Source organism: Plecotus auritus (genome assembly GCF_963455305.1).
Source record: "Plecotus auritus genome assembly, chromosome: 1".
Taxonomy (NCBI): Eukaryota; Metazoa; Chordata; class Mammalia; order Chiroptera; family Vespertilionidae; genus Plecotus; species Plecotus auritus.
The window spans coordinates 219,712,889-219,733,020 of record NC_137770.1 but is presented as its reverse complement, the minus strand read 5'-3'; the positions used below and the strand labels follow the sequence as shown (position 1 = coordinate 219,733,020).

General features: G+C 42.6%; 1 protein-coding gene across 1 annotated transcript in view; it reads right to left on the bottom strand.

Annotated features, from left to right (window-relative positions):
• The window catches only part of KCTD8 (potassium channel tetramerization domain containing 8), a 234,274-nt gene extending 214,424 nt beyond the window's left edge, over positions 1-19,850 (bottom strand). The window contains exon 1 of the mRNA XM_080645189.1: positions 17,808-19,850. Coding sequence (XP_080501315.1) covers positions 17,808-18,774 — 967 coding nt within the window. The 5' untranslated portion in view covers positions 18,775-19,850. The remainder of the gene's footprint in view (positions 1-17,807) is intronic.
• Between the last annotated feature and the right edge of the window lie 282 nt (positions 19,851-20,132).

The following is a 20,132-nucleotide window of genomic DNA, read 5'->3' as shown; positions in this document are numbered from 1 at the left end:
TTCACCCATCCTGGAACAAGCAGCGGGCTGCATCAACTCCTCTGTTATCAGCACCCTTAACTAGCTTTGCTCTGTTCATAGCAGCCACACTAAGAATCCACAAGCTTGGATGAATCCCATTATCTACCCTCTCTGCTTTTGCATCCATCCCAGAGACCATATTCTAGTCATGCAATTTATCACCACTATAAATTTATAATTTTATTTGATCATTTTAATAATCACTAATGAGCTCCTAATTGGTCAAACTAATTGATGTTTTTTGTCTTAATCTATGATCAACCCTCTGTAGCATTACTCTGATTTGCTTAAAACTCACTTATTTCTGCTTAAAACTTATTTTTCCCATAAATTTCACAACCACCTCTCTCTTCTGATATTTCCAATGTCCAATTGACCTTTCTCAATATGATTCCCAGGCTCCTCTTTATCTACTCATTCAGCAGCCTCACTATAGCCCCCTACCTCTCCAAACTCACTGATTATTCATTTGGTCTCCAGGACCATATTTAAGACATCTCCACCTGAAAGTTTCAGCGATACCTCACACTTAACAGTTTTAGCACTGACCTTATGGCCCAAGCCCTCCAGTATGCCCCATCTCAGGTAAGACTGTCACCAACTCTGGAGTCATCCTCTATATCTCTTTCTCCCCCTCCCTTACATCCAGTAGGTCACAGAGTTTGAGCTAAGACAAAAATCAGAACTCTAAAGCAGACTCCCATGAAAAAGAGATCGGGGTATCAAGATCCATAATAAATTAAAGAAGAGAGGCATGGGTGAAACAAAGAGTGGTCTTCGACATCCCACGTGGCTCTCCAGTTCCTTCATTTCCACATAGAATATTTCCTCTCTGACCTAGAATGATCGATGAAGAGTTCAAGGGAGGTTTTATGGGGCTCCTCACAGAGACAGAAACATGTAAGTTATAAAACTTCTATATTTTACATACCCAGAGAAATGACTAACTTACATGGTAACCTCCAGGGAGCCAAGCCTTATAGATTCTGTCCTTATTTACTGTAAGTCATCCGTTAGGGTCATCTGGTCAAAGCCTTTACTAGATAGGGCCTCCTCTTCCTAGAAATAGCATTCATCTACTTACTTAGAAAGCCATTAGACCCCCCTTCTTTTCTTTCTCCCAAGGTATCATTCTGTTAAAGGGAATAAATGAATCATAGTTGCCAGACAGTTTAACTCCTTTTTCCCAGAGTTTAATGGATTATACCACCTACATAGCTCTAGAATCCATCTCTCTCTCCCTATCACTACTAGAGCACATTGGCTCATCTTTGGCCTGAGCCTTTCCAATAACCACCAACTAACCAAGTAACTTCAGTTTCCCCAGCTCCCTGTGTCAGTCACTCTGCTGCCATCTTTTCTTCCTGAATAAGCAGATTTGATCATGTCACTTTCTGGTTCAAAATCCTTCGCCTGATATAAAATGTATTGCATCAGCTTTCCTCAGCCAACATTTCCAGATTTTTCCCCCAGCACAGTCTCTGGTATCCAGCCAAACCAAACTAGCCTTTAACAAGCCGTGCCTGGCAAAACTCCCAAGCACTGATCTGGGATGCCCACCGTTCTGGCCATAATTTGCAATGTCACCTTTTCCCAAATGCCATCCCTGAACCCTCCATTTAGTGCAGGCGCTAAACACCTCCTCTGCATTGCCATTGTTCTTTATAAATAGGTAATAGTTAACTTTAGAAAACCTGGACTTTGAATAAGTTGCTGGGCCAAGTATTTTATGTACATCCTATGATTTAATCCTCAGAGCACCTTCTGAAATATGTACTAATTCCAGTATGTTTACAAAGGAGGAAGCCAAGGTTTGCAGACGATAAATGACTTACCCATAGTCAGACAAGTATGAACTAAAAGGGTTATGATATGAAGGTAGCCCTGGTTTACTCCGGAGCCCTCCTCCCTAAGTCCAGTCATATGTCTCTACTCATCCATCATACAGCTTCCCTAATTAAATCAATAAACTTGTGCCAAGTGACAATCTGGTGCCAGACACAGTGTGAGGCTTCACTGAGTAAGACATGGGGAGTAAATACAACTTTAAAACATTGCCCTCTCTAACTGAAGAAACGTGAGCTTCAAATTCTAAAAACCAACTAGCATGTACTATCCTTCACGACTTCCATCAAGGAATGGTAACTGAGTGTCAGACACAGTGCAAGACTTCACGCCACAGGAAGGGGAGAGCAGAGCTATTATGAAATTATCCCCGTAACTCATCTGGCCAAAACATCTGCATCAGGTTCACAGTGAATTTCTCTGGGAAGTTAAAGTCACTAGTATTTGCTGCCATTCCTGAGTTCCTGTGGGACTACAGGCATTATTAGTGTTGCCTGTGATTTTCCTACATCTGCTCTACATCTCACACTTCACAAATGTAAATTCACGTTTAATTGCCAGGCAAAAGTTAGTCACCTGGAAAATAGCTGGGGCAGAACCTCAGCTTGTATCTTACCTCTTACAAGAAAATGAGAAAGTTCCTTAACTAGTTTCTTCCTCAGATTCTACCCCCAAACAATCTATGTGTTGTTACTACTAGTTCAATTTACACCACACGATTCAACGGAAGTGCTAAAAACACCTGGCAAGTATCATCTTGTTTATGCTCAGATCATTCTTCGGGTGAGAGATGGGAAATAGTCTCAAAGTATTCGAGTGATTTTTGTGGAAGCAATAACTATAAAGTGACAGAAGCAAATGGTTTACCAAAATCCTCTAATTTTTTCTAACGTTTGCCAGAATCCATATACACTCTAGCATTACTACAACTATAGTCTAACAATGTAGCACACATTCATTTATTCTAGACTCTAGCTTTTAGAATGACATTCTCCCACAATATAAATACTATTCCTCAGGTATTTTTTATTTCCAGGCTGTGATCCTACTTTCTACACTTTTTCCTCAGTGATAACTTGCACTGAAATGATGAGATTAAAATTACTAATCTCATTTCTATTATGCATACACTGGAGGTCTGATGCACAAAATTCGTGCAAGAGTAGGCCTTCCTTCTCCCAGCTGCTGGCACCAGCTTCCCTCCAGCCCTGGCTTCATCCAGAAGGACACCCGGCAGGATGTCCGGTCTAATTAGCATATTACCCTTTTATTATTATAGATTAGTATATAAAGGAATGCCCATAAAGGGAGTTGTGCAATGATGTCTTTGCAAAAATGAGAGGTGTGAATATTAAAATATTTGCAGGTATTTTAATAAAAATGATCATCTTTCAGGTGTTCTTCTCAAATGCTAATGAGACACAGAGTGTATAGGCTACAGTGATTGGGCATGAAGAGGCTAGATAACTGAAAATAATTTCCTATTTCCATTGAGATGGATGCCTGAGTGTGATCCATGTTTCACCACTGAGTAGTCCTCCCGCAGACCTCATTCATTCAGGGGAGGCTGGGCACAGGGCATCATGGTGTTGGGGAGAAGTGACCTGTGGCTGTGCCGGCAGATTCTTTATTCTCAGTTCCCTGACGGTGGCAAAGGCAGCAGCTACTCAGTGGCAGTTCTCCAGTGAAGTCTTATGAGCTCAGTCTAGAGTCTTTTTCTTTAATCCTTCCTTTGATTCTATAAGATATGCATATCCTTAATAAATCCCTTCGACATAAACTAACTAGAGTGCATTTGGTTTTAATGCGGCTAAGAAATATAACTTGGACTAGGGACGATGGCCCCGTTCTGCAATAACAAAGCCTGAAGGATGCTAGGGGTTTAATGTAGCAGGGAGGCAGTCAGGTGGTTGGCCACAAGATAACAATGTTACAGATGGGGAAACTGGCAACAACTATTATGTGATGGTGACCATTTGATCAAATGATGATCTGTTGTACTTCAGAAGGTAGACACGTGCCAACAAAGCTATAGCATGAGATAGAATGCCAGGGAATTTCAGAATATTCGTGTGTAGTGTTTGCTCCTGCCTCTTTCAGCAAAGTCTCATAAGGGAGAAAGACCCACTTAGCAAGCCCACCAAAAGAGGCAGAAGAAGACACAGGTCTTGCAAAGGAGGTGCTCTTTAATCCCTCTGCCTGAAGCCCATAAGAGAAGGTGAAGGAGAGTCCTGTAATGTGGGCGTTTAGGGAGCTATTTCTATACCACCAACCCAAGTAGTTAAAGGTTGTGGCTACGTAATAGCAAGTAATGTTCCAAGTACTTAATGGGCTGTGTCAAAAGAGCAGTTTCTCGCTGGTCAAAGACTGAACTGCTCGAGCATCCAAAATACCATTGACTGAAATGCTCATATATGTAAAATATCCATGATTTCACAACTACACATGATTGAGACAGAGAGAGAGAGAGAGAGAGAGAGAGAGAGAGAGAGAGAGAGAATGGGAGCAAGGGTAACTACCACAACAGAAAAGGGGGGAAAAAGCACCGAAATACCACAGCAACAGCTACAATTCACTGAATATCATTGGAAGTTATTAGAGAACCAATTCCTTACTATGAAAAATGACAAGAAATAAGAATTATGCATTTTCCCTGCCTTTCCTCTATGAACTATATTTTAGTAGTTTTTGAGAAAAGTTCATTATAAGATTCCACCTACCAAATGTAGAAGAAATGACAAAGTTAGAAAAGTCATAATTTTGCAGACCCTAATGTAATATTTGCATCAGATAATGGTTATCAATGGGAAAACTACTAGATAAATGTTTGAGGGAGTCAGACTAACACCATTCACATGATACTTGTGGAATGATCACCTGTGAGTTGAAATATTAATGGAGCACACAGAATCACCATGAGTCACCTTGCCCCCCCAACAAAAAAAAGTAAAAGAAGCTGAGTTAAATATGCTCAATTTAATATTCACTTACAGATAATATAGGGACAGAGAAAGCATGCAGCTACATACAGAACATGGGGCATTAATCAGGTCAACAGACCCTGTTTCTAGAAACAAACTGATGGGGTTACATGTGAAGAGACAGAGAGAGGCAGCGACAGAGACAGAGACAGAGAGGTAGAGATAGAGATAGAGATAGAGATGGACAGAGGAAAAGAGAGAGGAAGAGCTATCCTATATTAAGACACAGGCACATAAAAATAAAATGTACAATCCCAACTTTAAAAAAAGAAACAACTATAAAAAATACTTTTGAGGCAATCTAAGAAATATGAATATGGATTATATATCAGATATTGCCAAAATCATATGTATCTAGTTAAAGTTGATAATGGAATAGTGTTGATATAAAAAATACCCACTCTTTGTTTATACCAAGGTACGTAGATTTGAAATAACATAATATTTTGGAGTTGCTTTAAAATGCTTTAGCAAAAAAAAAAAAAATAATAACATCAGAGATGCAGTTATATTTTTATTACTGTTGAATCTAGGAGATGAATATATGGGAGTTGTTTGGTTTTTTTTGAACAATTGTCTTTTTTCCATGATGTTTAAAATGTTCACAATACAAAAATGTAAGTTAAAAAAACAGCAGTAACTAAATATAACCACAAAAGTGCCGCCTTAGCAGGAGGTACAACTCCCACACAGCAGACCACCCCGCTGACAAAGCTGGCACCACACTCCGAAACCTTTCATTGGAGAGGGGAAATGAGTGACTCAGAGAGGCCACAAAATAGCTTTCAGGTATAAAAATTACATTAGAGGAGATATTTTCGCTCTTAATTCACTCATGAAACTGACCAAAAGTCCACTACAATTTTGCCAGAAACTGCAAAACTGGCCATCAATAGCATAAGCTATTTAATCCTAAAGCCACCTGCAAGCCGCTGAGCCTGCACAGTCAGGGAGTGAGCTGTGGAATCTGTGCAGCTGTGAAGAGGGTGCCCCGTCCAAATGCCTGCCTCAGGCGTGGCCAGGGGAGACAATAGACAGGTAAGAATCTCCCAGAAGGCAAAGGAAGGGACCGTGGAGGACAACAGGCAAGGGAGTTGTGCTCCATAGCAAAACCAGGTGCTGCCAGATAGGCTTGACAAGGCATTTATTCTCTTGGCAGGAAAGGGAGTCTCTGACATGCCTGCACAGCAGAATTTGCTGCAAGACCTGCGATGCTGTGTGGGTCCCATTCTCCCGTTCTTGGACCACAAGCTTTCACTGAAGTCATCCTGCTCCTGTCAGATTTGTTTATTGACTGCATTGAGGGCAAATGACATCTATTAAAATATTAATTCATAAGAGACCATTCCACAAGGAATCACCTTCATACCTCATACAAAATACTGTCTGTACATCACCCAAAGATGGAGGCAGGGCCGATGAGACTCGGGGGTGTCCCCTTTGAGAAGAAGAATAATAAACACTCATTTGCATGAAGAGTAATTTCATCATTTTATGCAGGAGTATGTGTTTGTGATACTGTTGCTGCCATTGAAATTTGAATAGGAAAAGAAGGTAGCCTAAGATTACACCATAGAGGATCCTCTTGACCTGCTTACTCAAAATCTTTCCAATACCCTCTAATCTACAGAGACTGGTGAGCTAAAAATTACCTTTCCATCATTAGTAATTAGAGAGATGAAATTGAAAACAACAATGAACTATCACTTTTCTTCTATTTTTGTAACAATTAGAAAACTGAATTTTGACAAGTTGGCAGGGAAGTGGAGATAATGACATTCTCATGTGCTATTCTTAGGAGTGAAGACTGATGTACTCATTTGGAGAGTAATCTGACAGTCCTTAACCAAGTGCATGCCCAATGGCCCACTAATTCCCCTCCGAGATGTATATTTAAAGTTCTCACACAGGTCCACAGGAGGCTTGGCCATGACAGGTGGAAGGAATCTAAATGTGGATCATCAGTGGGGGTAGAGGTTAGTTAGGGAAAGTACACACCAGGAAGTACATTTCAGTAATCAGTCATTTAGAAGGGCACATAAAAAGGAAAGGATCTTAAAAAGCAAGTTCTTAATGACAGACATATGTATGTAAATTAATAATATATAAAAGTTAAAACAGAATATATATTTTGCAATAATGCATAAAGATATACACTGAGTGGCCAGATTATTATGATCTCTGAATGCATATATATATGCGTTCAGGTGCATGAATTCGTGCATGGGTGGGGTCCGGCCAGCCTGGCCAGGGAGAAGAGACATGGGCGGTTGGCCGGCCTGCCTGCTGATCGAACTCCTGGTCAAGGGGACAATTTGCATATTAGCCCTTTATTATATAGGATATACACTGAGTGGCCAGATTATTATGCGTTCAGATATCATAATAATCTGGCCACTGAGTGTACATTAAAGACATTAGAAAGGTTGTTTCTGGGGATGAAATGGTAGAAACTAGTTGATTTAACTTTTTTAAATATATTTTTATTGATTTCAGAGAGGAAGGGAGAGGGAGAGAGAGAGAGAAATATCAATGATGAGAATCATTGATCAGCTGCCTCCTGCACACCCCCCACACCAGAGATCAAGCCTGCAACCTGGGCATGTACCCTTGACCGGAATCGAACCTGTAACCCTTCAGTCCGCAGGCCAACGCTCTATCCACTGAGCCAGATCGGCTAGGGCTAACTTTTTAAAATAATAATAAAAATAAGAAATATGCTTGCACAAACAAATCTTGATAATGTGCCATGAAGATTTGTTATTATTATTATATTTAAAGCACTATTTCCTAGACTCTCTTATGGCTAAGATTCCACATGTCATTCACGTTGCACAACTAGATACTTGTAAACTGAGGTATATGAGACCGGCAGTGTGCTGACAATAGATTTTGTTGTTACGGATCATGGCAGAGGTGGTGTGGCTATGGCAGCTTCCTAAATCTAAGCTTGCACATCATTGCAAGGCAACGCCATCTTTGGCAGCTCTATTCTTGGAGAATCATTTCCTGGAAGCTCAGGTCTCCCAGGCAATCTGTGAGCTATCTGTATTACACTTACTAAGTTTTTTCCAACTTCAGTTTTCTAGAGTGGAGTCTGCTTTCCACAACTAACACCTCTGAAAAACACAGGGAGTTGAAAAACCATTGTCTTTTCAAACTTTTCCCAGATTTGCTACAAGATAAAAAATTTGAAATGGCAGTATTGCTTTGCTAAGGCTGCCGTAACAAAGTACATAAACTGGGTAGCTTAAACAACAGTTCAAAAGATGTTATATTTCTGAATGTTTTTTTAAAAAAACATTAAATGAGATAGTGAGTGAAAAGATATCTACCCTCAATAAATGCCTTCAACACACTCATTAAGAAAAGACAGCCGAAACCGGTTTGGCTCAGTGGATAGAGCGTCGGCCTGCGGACTGAAGGGTCCAGGGTTCGATTCCGGTCAAGGGCATGTACCATGGTTGCGGGCACATCCTCAGTGGAAGGTGTGCAGGAGGCAGCTGATCGATGTTTCTCTCTCATCGATGTTTCTAGCTCTCTATCCCTCTCCCTTCCTCTCTGTGAAATATCAATAAAATATATTAAAAAAAAAAAAGAAAAGAAAAGACAGTCGGAAACACTAAAACAGTTTTATTCAGCACAGAGTACTTTAAACGTATTACTTATGGAATCCCATGGAGGTGAGGTGGAAAGGGTCAATTTCTACCATTTTCTATATAAAGAAATGAAATGCAGAAAAATAAAGTAGCACAAAATAAAATAAATTTTCATGCTGAAAATTAAAACTATAGCTCAAGGACTTCTATTGTCAAATTTTTTTTATTCTAAGTCAAGACCAACTTTAGATGGACTAATCCCCAAAATCAGCAATGAGAACAGGCCAATAATTTGTAATTGCCATGCCTGTTTCCTCCCACTACTCACTACGGAGTTACCTCTGTAGCAACTTTTCCTTATCAGAAACAGATGTCACCAAACCAGAGTCAAGAACACATCAAAAGGAGTATATAACATGACCAAGAGGGATTTATACCAGGCATACAAGGATGGTTCAACATCCTCAAATCAATAAGTGTAATACACACAAAGAAAAGATTGCATGATCATCTCAGGAAGAGCAGTACTATGTTGAAGGAGAGACAACATCAGAATCCCTTGGCCCCCATGCCTAAGAAGCAAAACCCCTGAATACTATGAATAGCTTAATATTTTTTAGTCAGATTCCTTGACAAATTCTGACTGGAGCTTTGAGGTACCGGGAAAGTGATTTAATCTCTCTCCTGAAGGGAAAGTGAGGAAAAATACAACACACATCTCAGAGGTTTGTTATGAGGGTTAAATGGAGTTTTACATACGTATGTATACTTAAAAGAATATCAAACACAAATTAAATGCTTAATATGTGCTCACCATTGTTATTTATTAACTTAAAGGCCTCAAAATACATAACTAATTGCATTTCTGTACATTGTAATTCTCAATACCACATTTCTCTTTTCTTTTTGAGGAATTTGATAGATACATATTCAAAATTGCTCTGGTAGCATTATCTGATTCCATTATCATTATCATGAGTAAAATTTTTAAAAAGTGGTTGACCTACTAAATGTAAAATCAGTTGTAATTTATTATTAAAATAAGTTTCTTCTAGTTGACTCTTCACTGCTTAGAGAAAAAATGCATTCTTTTAGGTCTACTGCTGGTCACGCATCAATTTTGACATAATTAACAAGAATACAGATATTCAATAATTATTGTCTCAAACTATAGGTTGTATTTAGGCAAAGCATCTCTTAATTATACTCTATATATTTCTGATGAAGGCTTTTAGCTTTGATTTTCAGCAGTTTTATTTAAGAGAACCAATTGTCACAAGGCCAGGTGGGCTCGAACATTGCTCAGAGTTTGGGCATTTGGCCAAAAATTTCAGGCTAGATTTTGGATTCAAGTACATATCTCCTCAATTTTGGGAAAACTATGTTATATTTCAACTCAATCAGCTCCTATTGAAACTACACTACTTATATAAATATGTTTTCTAATTGCAAAAAGTCTAGGTATTTGAAGAAAGCAGGTATCTAAGGCAAATGCTGGCAGCCATTCAGAGATAATTCTCAGATATTTTGACCTCTTCTGGTTGGTGAAGGCTGCATCTAGAATGTCTCTTTGCAGATGGAAGGTAAGGATTTTCGTGCATATAATTTCACAGTGAGGTGGTTTTTTTTAAGTTTAAGGTATACTGCATGTTACTTTGAAACATTTATGTATTGTTATATGATTACTGATGACATGATCTTTACCACATTACATAATTATAGTACAACTAGAGGCCCGGTGCACAGGGCGGGGGGGGGTCCCTCAGACCAGCCTGCACCCTCCCCAATCTGGGACCCCTCAGAAGATGTCCGACTGCTGGTTTAAACCCGATCCCTGTGAGATCGGGCCTAAACCAGCATTCAGACATCCCTCTCGCAATCCAGGATCGCTGGCTCCTAACCACTCACCTGCCTGCCTGCCTAGTGCTCCCAAGTGTCCTCCCCTGCCAGCCTGGTCACCCCCAATGCCCCCCCCTCTGCCAGCCTGGTCGCCCCCAATTGCCCTCCCCTGCCGGCCCAGTTGCCCCCAACTGCCCTCCCCTGCAGGCCAGTTCTCCCCCAACTGCCCTCCCCTGCCAGCCTGATCACCCCTAACTGCCTCTGCCTCGGCCCCACCACCATGGCTTTGTCCGGAAGGAAGTCGGACGTCTGGAAGATGGCCGGTCGACCCGATCTAATTAGCATATTACCCTTTTATTAGTATAGATATTATTGTCTATATTCATCATACTGTGTTTTAGATCTCAATGGCTTATAACTTCTTGTTACAAGCTTGTACCCTTAAACACCATTACTCTTATTTCCCTCCCCCAACCACTGCTCTTTACTCTCTGCTCTTTATAGATTTAACATTTTTAGATTCCACATATAAGTGATATTATACAGTACTTCTCTGTGTCTGACTTATCTCACTTAACATAATATGCTCAAGGTCCATTCATATTGTTGCAAATGTCAGGATGTCCTCTTTTTTCATGGCTGAATAATATCCCATTGTGTATATGTACCTCATTTTTTATTCTGTTGATTAACATTTGGCATGTTTTCTTGACTAATGTGAATAATCCTATCTAATAAAGACAGAGTATGCAAATTGACCGTCACTTTGCAACAAAGATTGCAGCGCCCACAGCCAATAAGGAGGGAATATGCAAATTGATGCAACAAAGATGGCGGTGGCCGGGCTGGGATGCTTGCATCGTCGCCATGGCGATGACGCAGGCATTCTGCCCTGCCCGGGCCGCTCTGGGCCTCTGGGCAGCGTGCGAAGGCAGAAGGTGGCTCTGGGCCAGAGCGAAGGTGGAAGGCAGTGGCCAAAGTGAATACCCGGGTCCAAGGTACTGGCAGCCAGGGGAAGGAAGGCCTATTCTTGCATGAATCTTTGTGCATTGGGCCTCTAGTACTGTGATAAAGTGATAGAGAGTGCTTATATCTCATTGAAATTCTGTTTTCATTTCTGTTGGTTGTATACCCAGAAGTGGAGTTGCTGGATCGTATGGTCATTCTGTGTTTTAATTTTTCATAGTGGTTGGCCAGTTTATATTTCCACCAACAATATTTAAGGGTTCCCTTTTTACCACGTCCTTGCCAACACCTGTTGCCTCTTGTCCTCTTGATGATATCTCACTGTGGTTTTGATTTGCATTTCCCTGATGATTAGTGATGTTGAGCATTTTTCATGTGCCTATTGGCCATTTTGATGCCTTCTTTAGAAAAAAATGTCTATTTAGTTCTGCCCATTATAATTGGATTAGTTCTTTTTTGTTATTAAGTTGACTGAATTCTTTATATTGTGGATATTACCCCTTAATTGATATATGGTTAGTAAAATTATCCTCCCATTCTGTAAATTGTCTTTTCATTTTATTAATTGTTTCTTTTGCTATGTAAAAGCTTTTGAGTTTTATGTAGACCCATTTGATGATTTTTCTTTTTTGTGTGAGTATACTTTTTGTATTATGTTCAAAAAAAGTATGCCAAGATCAATATTGATGAACTTCTTCTCTAAGTTTCCTCCTAGGAGTTGTATGGTATTAGGTCTTACGTTTTAAACCTTAGATCCATTTTGAGTTCATTTTTGTGTGTGATGTGAGATAGGGGTTCAGTTTCACTGTCCTGTATGTGTTTCTCCAGTTTTCTTAGCACTAAGCATTTTCCCATCTTTCATACACTGAAGAAACCATAGGTAGCAAAATCTAAGACATCTCTTGTAGCAATTACAGATACAGCTCCTAGGGCAAAGGAAACTACGGAGAAGATAAACAAGTGGGACTGCATCAAAATAAAAAGCTTCTGCACAACAAAAGAAGCCATCAAGAAAATGAAAAGAGAGCCCACAGCATGGGAGAACATATTTGCCACTAATTCATCTGCTAAGGGGTTAATTTTCAAAATACATAGGGAACACTTAACCAAAGGAAGACCAACAATCCAATTAAAAAATGGGCAAAGGACCTAAATAGACACGTCTCCAAAGTGGACATACAGAAGGCCAAGAGACATGAAAAACTGCTAAACGTCACTAATCATCTGAGAGATGCAAATTAAAATGACAATGAGGTATCACCTCACACCTGTCAGAATGGCTATCATCAACAAATCAACAAATGACAAGTGTTGGTGAGGATGTGGAGAAAAGTGAACTTTAGTACACTTTTGGTGGTGCAGCCACTGTGGAAAACAGAATGGAATTTCCTCAAAAAATTAAATATGGAATTCCCATTTGACCCAGTGATCCCACTTCTAGGAATATATCCTAAGAAACCCAGAACACCAATCAGAAAGAATATATGCACCCCTATGTTCGTAACAGCGCAATTTACAATAGCCATTGGAAACAACCAAGTGCCCATCAACAGATGAGTGGATAAAAAAACTGTAGTACATTTATACAATGGAATACTACACAGCTGTATAAAAGAAAGAATTCTTACCATTTACAACAGCATGGATGGACCTGGAGAGTATCATGATAAGCGAAATAAGCCAGTCAGAGAAAAATAAGTACCACATGATCTCACTCATATGTGGAATCTAATGAATAAAATAAACTGATGAACAAAATATGTCCAGAGACAGAGAAGCATGGAATAGACTGTCCAAATGTAGAGGGAAGGCAGGGGAGGGTGGGTGGGAAGAGATTTACCAAAGAACTTATATGCATAACCCATGGACACAGACAATAGGGTGGTGAAGGCCTTGGGTCGGGGATGTGGGTGGGCTACAAGAGGTCAATGGGGGGAAAGGGAGACATATGTAATACTTTCACCAATAAAGATTTTTTTTTAAATTAAAATTTTTTTAATATATTTTATTGATTTTTTACAGAGAGGAAGGGAGAGGGATAGAGAGTTAGAAACATCGATGAGAGAGAAACATTGATCAGCTGCCTCCTGCACATCCCCACTGGGGATGCACCCGCAACCAAGGTACATGCCCTTGACTGGAATCGAACCCAGGACCCTCAGTACGCAGGTCAATGCTCTATCCACTGAGACAAACTGGTTAGGGCTAATTTTTTTTTAATAAAAATCTAGTAAGACAAATTAGACTTCACATCCCAGTTCCACAATAGCATTAATTCCTAGATCTGGTACTCTCATACAGCACAACAAAAATAGATATACAGAGAAATCCTAGAGAAGGGTGTACTTTAACACCACATGTTAGTCAGTCAACATATGGAGCACAAAACTCAAAACACTGTAACAGAAGATCAATAAATCAGTAGTATGATAAACTCACTGGTTAGGAGAAATGAAGGACATATGTAATGCTAGTTTTAAATATCTTGGTCTGTGTATCACATTTCAAGCAGATATTGCGAAATACAGCCAGAAATACACATAACACACACACCCTCAAAAAAGAAAGCCCAATAAATCAGTTTTTCTTCAAGAAAGAGCAATCCATCTTATTATTAAAAGAGTAATATGAAATGTAATAGTACTAGTATATGTTGCAGAGTCTAAATGAATTGATAAAATAATGAGTTATGACTGAGAATAGATAAGAGTGTCCATGTAGCTAAATGAAGCTGGTATTCAATGTTTAATGTTCTATATATAACCTTTAGCATTACAACCCAATGACTTGGATACAGGCAGAAAATACTGCCAAAATTTCAAGTCCTAGCGGACAGCGTTAAAACACTTCTTGGCACCGAATCAGAAAAGGCTTCTGTTGGAGTTAATCCAAAGAAACTAACTGGAGTATGATTCACAAAGCTAGGTGACTTGAACTTGGCCTGAAATTTTCAAGTTCCAGGAAAGAAGTTGGTTATTAAATTGGTTGTTTCAAATTTCTGAAAGTTTATTATGCTATCATTTAATTGCAAAATAATTCTCCAATTAACTTTAAAATTTAATAAATTATACTTACTATAAAGCAAAATTAAAATTTAACATTAACAAGAATAATAAAATCTGTACTCTATTACTTATAATTGTTAACAGCTAACCATTGTAAACTTTTATTACAGGTCAAGCACTGTTCTAACCACTTTATGTTTATTCTCAAATCCTATTAAATTGGTACTATAATTATACTAGAGGCCCGGTGCACGAAAATTCCTGCACTCGGGGAGGTCCCTCAGCCTGGTCTGTGCCTCCTTGCAGTCTGGGGCCCCTTGGGGGATAGCTGGCACTCAGACATCCCTCTCACAGTCCCAGAGCCCTCGCTCCCTCCTTACCGCCTGCCTGACCACTGCTCCTTAGCGCTGCCTCAGAGGCGGGAGAGGCTCCTGCCACTGCTGCTGGGCTCACCCAGCTTCTGGCTGAGCTGCGCTCCCCCTGTGAGAGCGCACTGACCACCAGGGGGCAGCTCCTGCATTGAGCGTCTACCCCCTGGTGTTCAGTGCATGGCACAGCGACTGGTCGTTCTGCTGTTCAGTCGATTTGCATATTACCCTTTTATTATATAGGATTAGAGTGGTGAGGAAACTGAGACATTGAACAATTAAATAATTTAACCAATATCACACATGTGGCAAATAGCAAGTGTTGCAATTACTGAACCATATGCCACTCTCTTCCTATTTATACAGGGGCAAAAGGAGGTAGGTGAGGAGCTGCAATTGGCATTTGAGTGTATAAACTACAATTCTGTAGTCTTAGCAAAGCTTCAAACTAAGTTCATGTGCAGCCTGAATTTAAAAGTGTGTTAACATGACTGATGCATGTTATACACTAAACAAATATTTGTTGAAAGTACTGTGTGAAAAGGAAAAATAAAAGGTAAGGCCCTCTTCTGCATTTGAAACATAGTGGACAAACAAGTTCATCCAATAATTTTGTTTTTAATGAGTAACACTGATATTCATTTTAAATTAAGACCGCTAAACAGGGTAATTATATGCTGTATACTTGCACCATTACCTAAACTGAATAAGATGGAAATACAAATATTTTACAGTGTATTTTCATTTCCAATTTTAAAAGGAATCCCATCCAAAATAACTTGTAAAAATATGCTGCAAGCTATATAAAACATAAAATAAGTGTATGAATAATAGTCTTCAATATCAACTTTACATAATAAATTTAAAATGACAACTAAATTAGGCTGGCCCATGACTGGAATAACACTTCAAAAGAGCAATATTTAATCTGAAATTTTCCCCCACAGGGTAATTAATGAGGAAAGTTTTGGGTTGCTTCCTTAGATTTCTGGGATTTTTATGAATGAATCTCAGAGCTCATTAGTTATGTGAATACTCTGCAAAAGGCTAGTCATAATATGACTATTTATTTTGTTAACACTTCTTCTAGCCCCAGGAGTGAAATATTCTGAATTCCAAATATCTCTCTCAAATTAACTAATTAGTTAAATTGGCTGAGTTTCCAACTTCAATATACTATTTTAAGGACATTTTTTTCATAATGTAGAGATAACCTGTTTTTATCTCTTTATAATCTAACTAAGGAACATTTTTAAGTCCACGATATTCTAGGGCAAAAAGAAAGACCAAATCTATGAAAGATTCCAAAATGCAAGCAACTTAACTGCAGAACATATGCTTATATCTGCTCTAACAAAAATCACTAACCACAAGAGAGTCAAAAGTTCATTTCATCTCATCTTCTGAAATGCTTGAAAATATATCCATGTTGAAATGATCAATGTTTAAAATCTCAAATGTTAATAAGGGATAAGATGTAAAGAATAACGTTAAATAGTTTAATTACTTAATATATAGTGAAGAGATATTACATATTTGCAATAAAAAAATGACCTTCCTTTGGGTGGCTTTTCTCTTTTTACTGTGCAACTTGTAATAGCTCTTTAATATAATTAAGACAATTAGATTTTTATCCACCGCTTCAGTGGGCACTTCCTTTGCTTCTCTGTTGAAATGCTTTGTTTTCTCGGAAAATCCACCCTGTTTAAAAGGACAATCTAACTCTAAGACTGAGCCTGCTGTGTTTTATCACACTACCTCAAAGGTTACTAGAATATACAATGAGCACCTTCCAATGAAGCTTGTGCCTGTGCAAGGAGACTTTCCACTTCTCCAGTCAAAATAAAGTGCAAAAAATTGTCTAATCCCCAAACAGTGAGTAAATTACCCAAGTAAATAAATACAATTAGAACTGGTTTGTTTCTATCATAGAGGGCCAATGGTGCTCTCCCTAATAGGACAGGCACATTCCAAAGCTTCTTGTGTCTTGCCAAAGAAACACCGTTTGCCAAATGATGTTCCTGCTGCCATCCCAGCTGGCTTTTCATTTCCCCAAACAGCTCTCTAGTTGTGGCCCTCCTCACTGTCTAAATATCACTGAGAATTGAGCCTGCCCAGCCTCCCCATCCCCCAAGCCCCAGTGATATTCGGTGGAGTTCTTGAACTTGATCCACAGGGCCCCCTCCTGAAGGGCACTCCACAAAGCATGATGCCAAATGCTTTCCAAATGCTCTCCCTCATTCCCTCATTTCACAATATCCCAGGATTTATTCCCCCTGGAGAAGTAGACTCAAACTCCCCACCCCCTTTGCATTTGAGATGTCCAGAAGGAAATCTCTCTCTCTCTCTCTCTCTCTCTCTCTCTCTCTCTCTCTCTCTCTCTCTCACACACACACACACACACACACACACACACACACAGATGCGTACACACGCACTCTCCAACCCTGACAACAGCACTCAGACACACACACACACACACACACACACACACACACACACACACACAGATGCGTACACACGCACTCTCCAACCCTGACAACAGCACTCAGACACGCACTCTCTTTGGTTCCCTCCACCTTCCGCTGTCCAAAACACCCAGCAAATAACAGATGACAAGTGGCGCGGGAAAAATCTGAGGTTTCTCTGGGTCGATGGACGCCACCGCCCCCTGAGGGGCTCTAGAGGCACAGTCATCACTTCTCAGGTTGCCTCCTTCTGAGACCACCCCTAATTGGACGCTCGTGCGCCTAGACCAGTACGAACAGGAGGTACTCCCCGGGTGCGCGGCGGCGCCTCCACGCTACCCTGCCCTCCGGAGAGGAAACACAGACGCACATAGATTGATCCCCAGGAGTCCCGCAGACGCCGAGAGCAAAAGGAGAACCCCAGTGCCCAGCCAGTTCTCCCAGGCCCCCTCCCAGCCCTCCGCAGCAGAAGGGAGCCCAGGGCTGCCGGGTGCAGGGTGGAGGAGGGCAAAATCAATAAAGTTAAGACAGAGGACTGCCTAGGAACTAGGTGCTCCTAAGGGACAACGTGGAGATCGCTGAAGGAGAACGCGTCCATCCAGTGGCGGGGGCGCGCAGGGAGAGCCCCTCGCGCTCATTAATTACCCAGCTCCCTCTGAGACGCCGGGTGCGTCCGGGTTGGGGGGAACGGGAAATGCGAACACTGCGAACTTACGGAAGAAGATGTACTCGGTGTAGCTGCTCCAGATCTTGTCGTCGCGGTACTGGTTGACGAAGGCGGCGGTGCCGGAGGAGTTACACGCCACCATGTGGAAGCCGGCCTCAGACAGCCGATCGAACGCCTGCTCCAAGTAGGTGAACTTGAGGTAGAAGCGGGACGTGTACTTCTCGGGAGGTCGGTCGGGGTCGCGGCTCTCATTGAGCGTGTCCCCGAAGACCTCCTTGGCCAGCGCGATGCGTCCGCACACCATGATGCGCGCCACTCGCCGGAATTTGGCGTCCGCCTGGTTGTCCCGCACGGTGGTGTAGGAGCCGCGGTAGCCGAGAGTCAGGAAGCCCGAGCGCTTGTCCGGCGCGCCGCCGCCGCCGCCGCCGCCGCCGCCGCCGTGCGCTCCGGGGCCCGAGGGCGCGGCCGCCGCTCCCCGCAGGAGGAGCGCGTCGCTGCTGCCCTGCGAGAGGTTGTCCTCCAGGTCGCTCTGGCAGCCCTCGTCGTTGAGCGAGTTCTGCTTGGTGACCTTGGGCGACAGCAGCTTGACCAGGTCGGTGAGCTGGAAGTACTCGGCCTCGCGAAGGAGGCGCTCCTTCTCGGGAAAGTGCTCGGGGAGCGCGAGCTGCTTGTCCCGCAGATAGTCCAGCACGTACCTGAAGAGGAAGCCGTCCCGGTCGATGAAGAAGCGCGCCCGGCTGTCCCTGGGCAGCTCGCCCCGGCGCCGCGCGCCGCCCCGGGGGCTGGAGGGCGAGAACATCGTGGCCAGAGTGCTGTCCGGGACGCTGAGCAGCGTCGAGTGCTTGGTCACATAGACCTGACCGCCCACGTTCAGCTCCACCACCTCGGGGAAGGGCGAGGGCGCGCAGGACCCCGGGGCCGCCGCTGCCGACGCACCGGGCGAAGTGGACGAGGAGACCATCTCGCTAATGGGCAGGATGGTGGTGCCCACGCTGCCCGTGTCCTTCAAAGCCATGGTCCGCCCCGCCTCCGACCGAGGGACCAGGGAGAGCCGCACTTTCTTGATCCCGAAGCCCGTGCCCTGCACCCCCGGGGACCGCCGGCCTTGGCGCGCGCTGGGTGCGCCCTCGGGCCGGACGGCACGTTCCTCCGGCCGGGGCGGCCCGGTTCAGGGCTCGGGGCAGCGGCGGCGGCCGCGGCGCTCGGGCTCCATCGGGGGAGCGAAGCGCAGGAGAGGAGCTCAGCAGGAACGGCGGCGGCGGTGGAGGCGCTGGGAGGAGCGGCCGCTCCTTTGGGGCGACGGCGGGGAAGTGTGCCAGAGACTTGCTAGAGGCTCTGGCGCGGCCGCTCGCCTCCCCGCGGGGAGGGCGGGAGGAGGGGTCGGAGCGAAGAAAACTCGCCGCCCCGGCGGCTGGCGAGCGAGCCGCGAGTGCCGAGCGCGGACGGTGGCGCTAACTACTCCTCTCCGCCGGGGAGGCGGCGCTGACGTCAAGCCCAGGATTGGGACCCGAGCCACAGCTGTCATTTAAAGAGATAAGCGCCAGCCGCAGGCTGCCGGGCTCCGCCGCTAGGGGGCCGAGCCGGGAGGAGAAGCTACTTGGCTGGGAGCCGGGATTAGTGGGCAGGGAATCTCCGACCTAAACAAATGGAAAAAGGAGGGCAACTCTGCATTTTATTCCCTGCTTCCGCACATCTGTATGTTCCTCCCTGCTCCCTCCTTCTCTCCCTTCCTTACCTGCCTCGCCCCGTCCACCCCGTAAAACTAGTTTTTGTTGTTGTTTTGTTTTGTTTCACTCTTGCATTAAAGTGGAAAATGGAGTGGAGAGGGGAGGAGGGTGAATTATAACAAAAAATGCCAATCTTCTAATCTTTATTTACTATGTGGACCTGAGAGCAGTGACTGCAGAAAGACTAAGTGGGGGTTAATCCCTTATAATGGTTTTACCGTAGATGTTAAAGTGCAGGTAGAAATGTCGGAAGGTCTGTTACAACCAAATGTCATGATTACTTATTTAACTGCATGAGCTACATGCAGTTGACGAATTTTTAAAACTACAATCTGATTTCAGTTCCCAAAACGAATAAAGGGTTATATTTAACATGATTGTTTTCTTCTTTCATCATCTCAGTATTTGATTCATAGGAGATGCTTAATAAACGTGTATGGAGGAGGGGACAGAGCCAGGAGGAAACAGCTCTGTTTGTTCCGAGTTTCAATCCTGATCATCACTTCATTAATCTCTCCATTTGCCTTTCAATGAGAGCAAGAGAAATGGCTTATGTTTTATTGGTCTTTTAACTCCAAGGATCGGGTCACAAATAAAAATAATCTGCATTTAAGCTCACCTTAGTTTCTATTGTATATAGCACAAG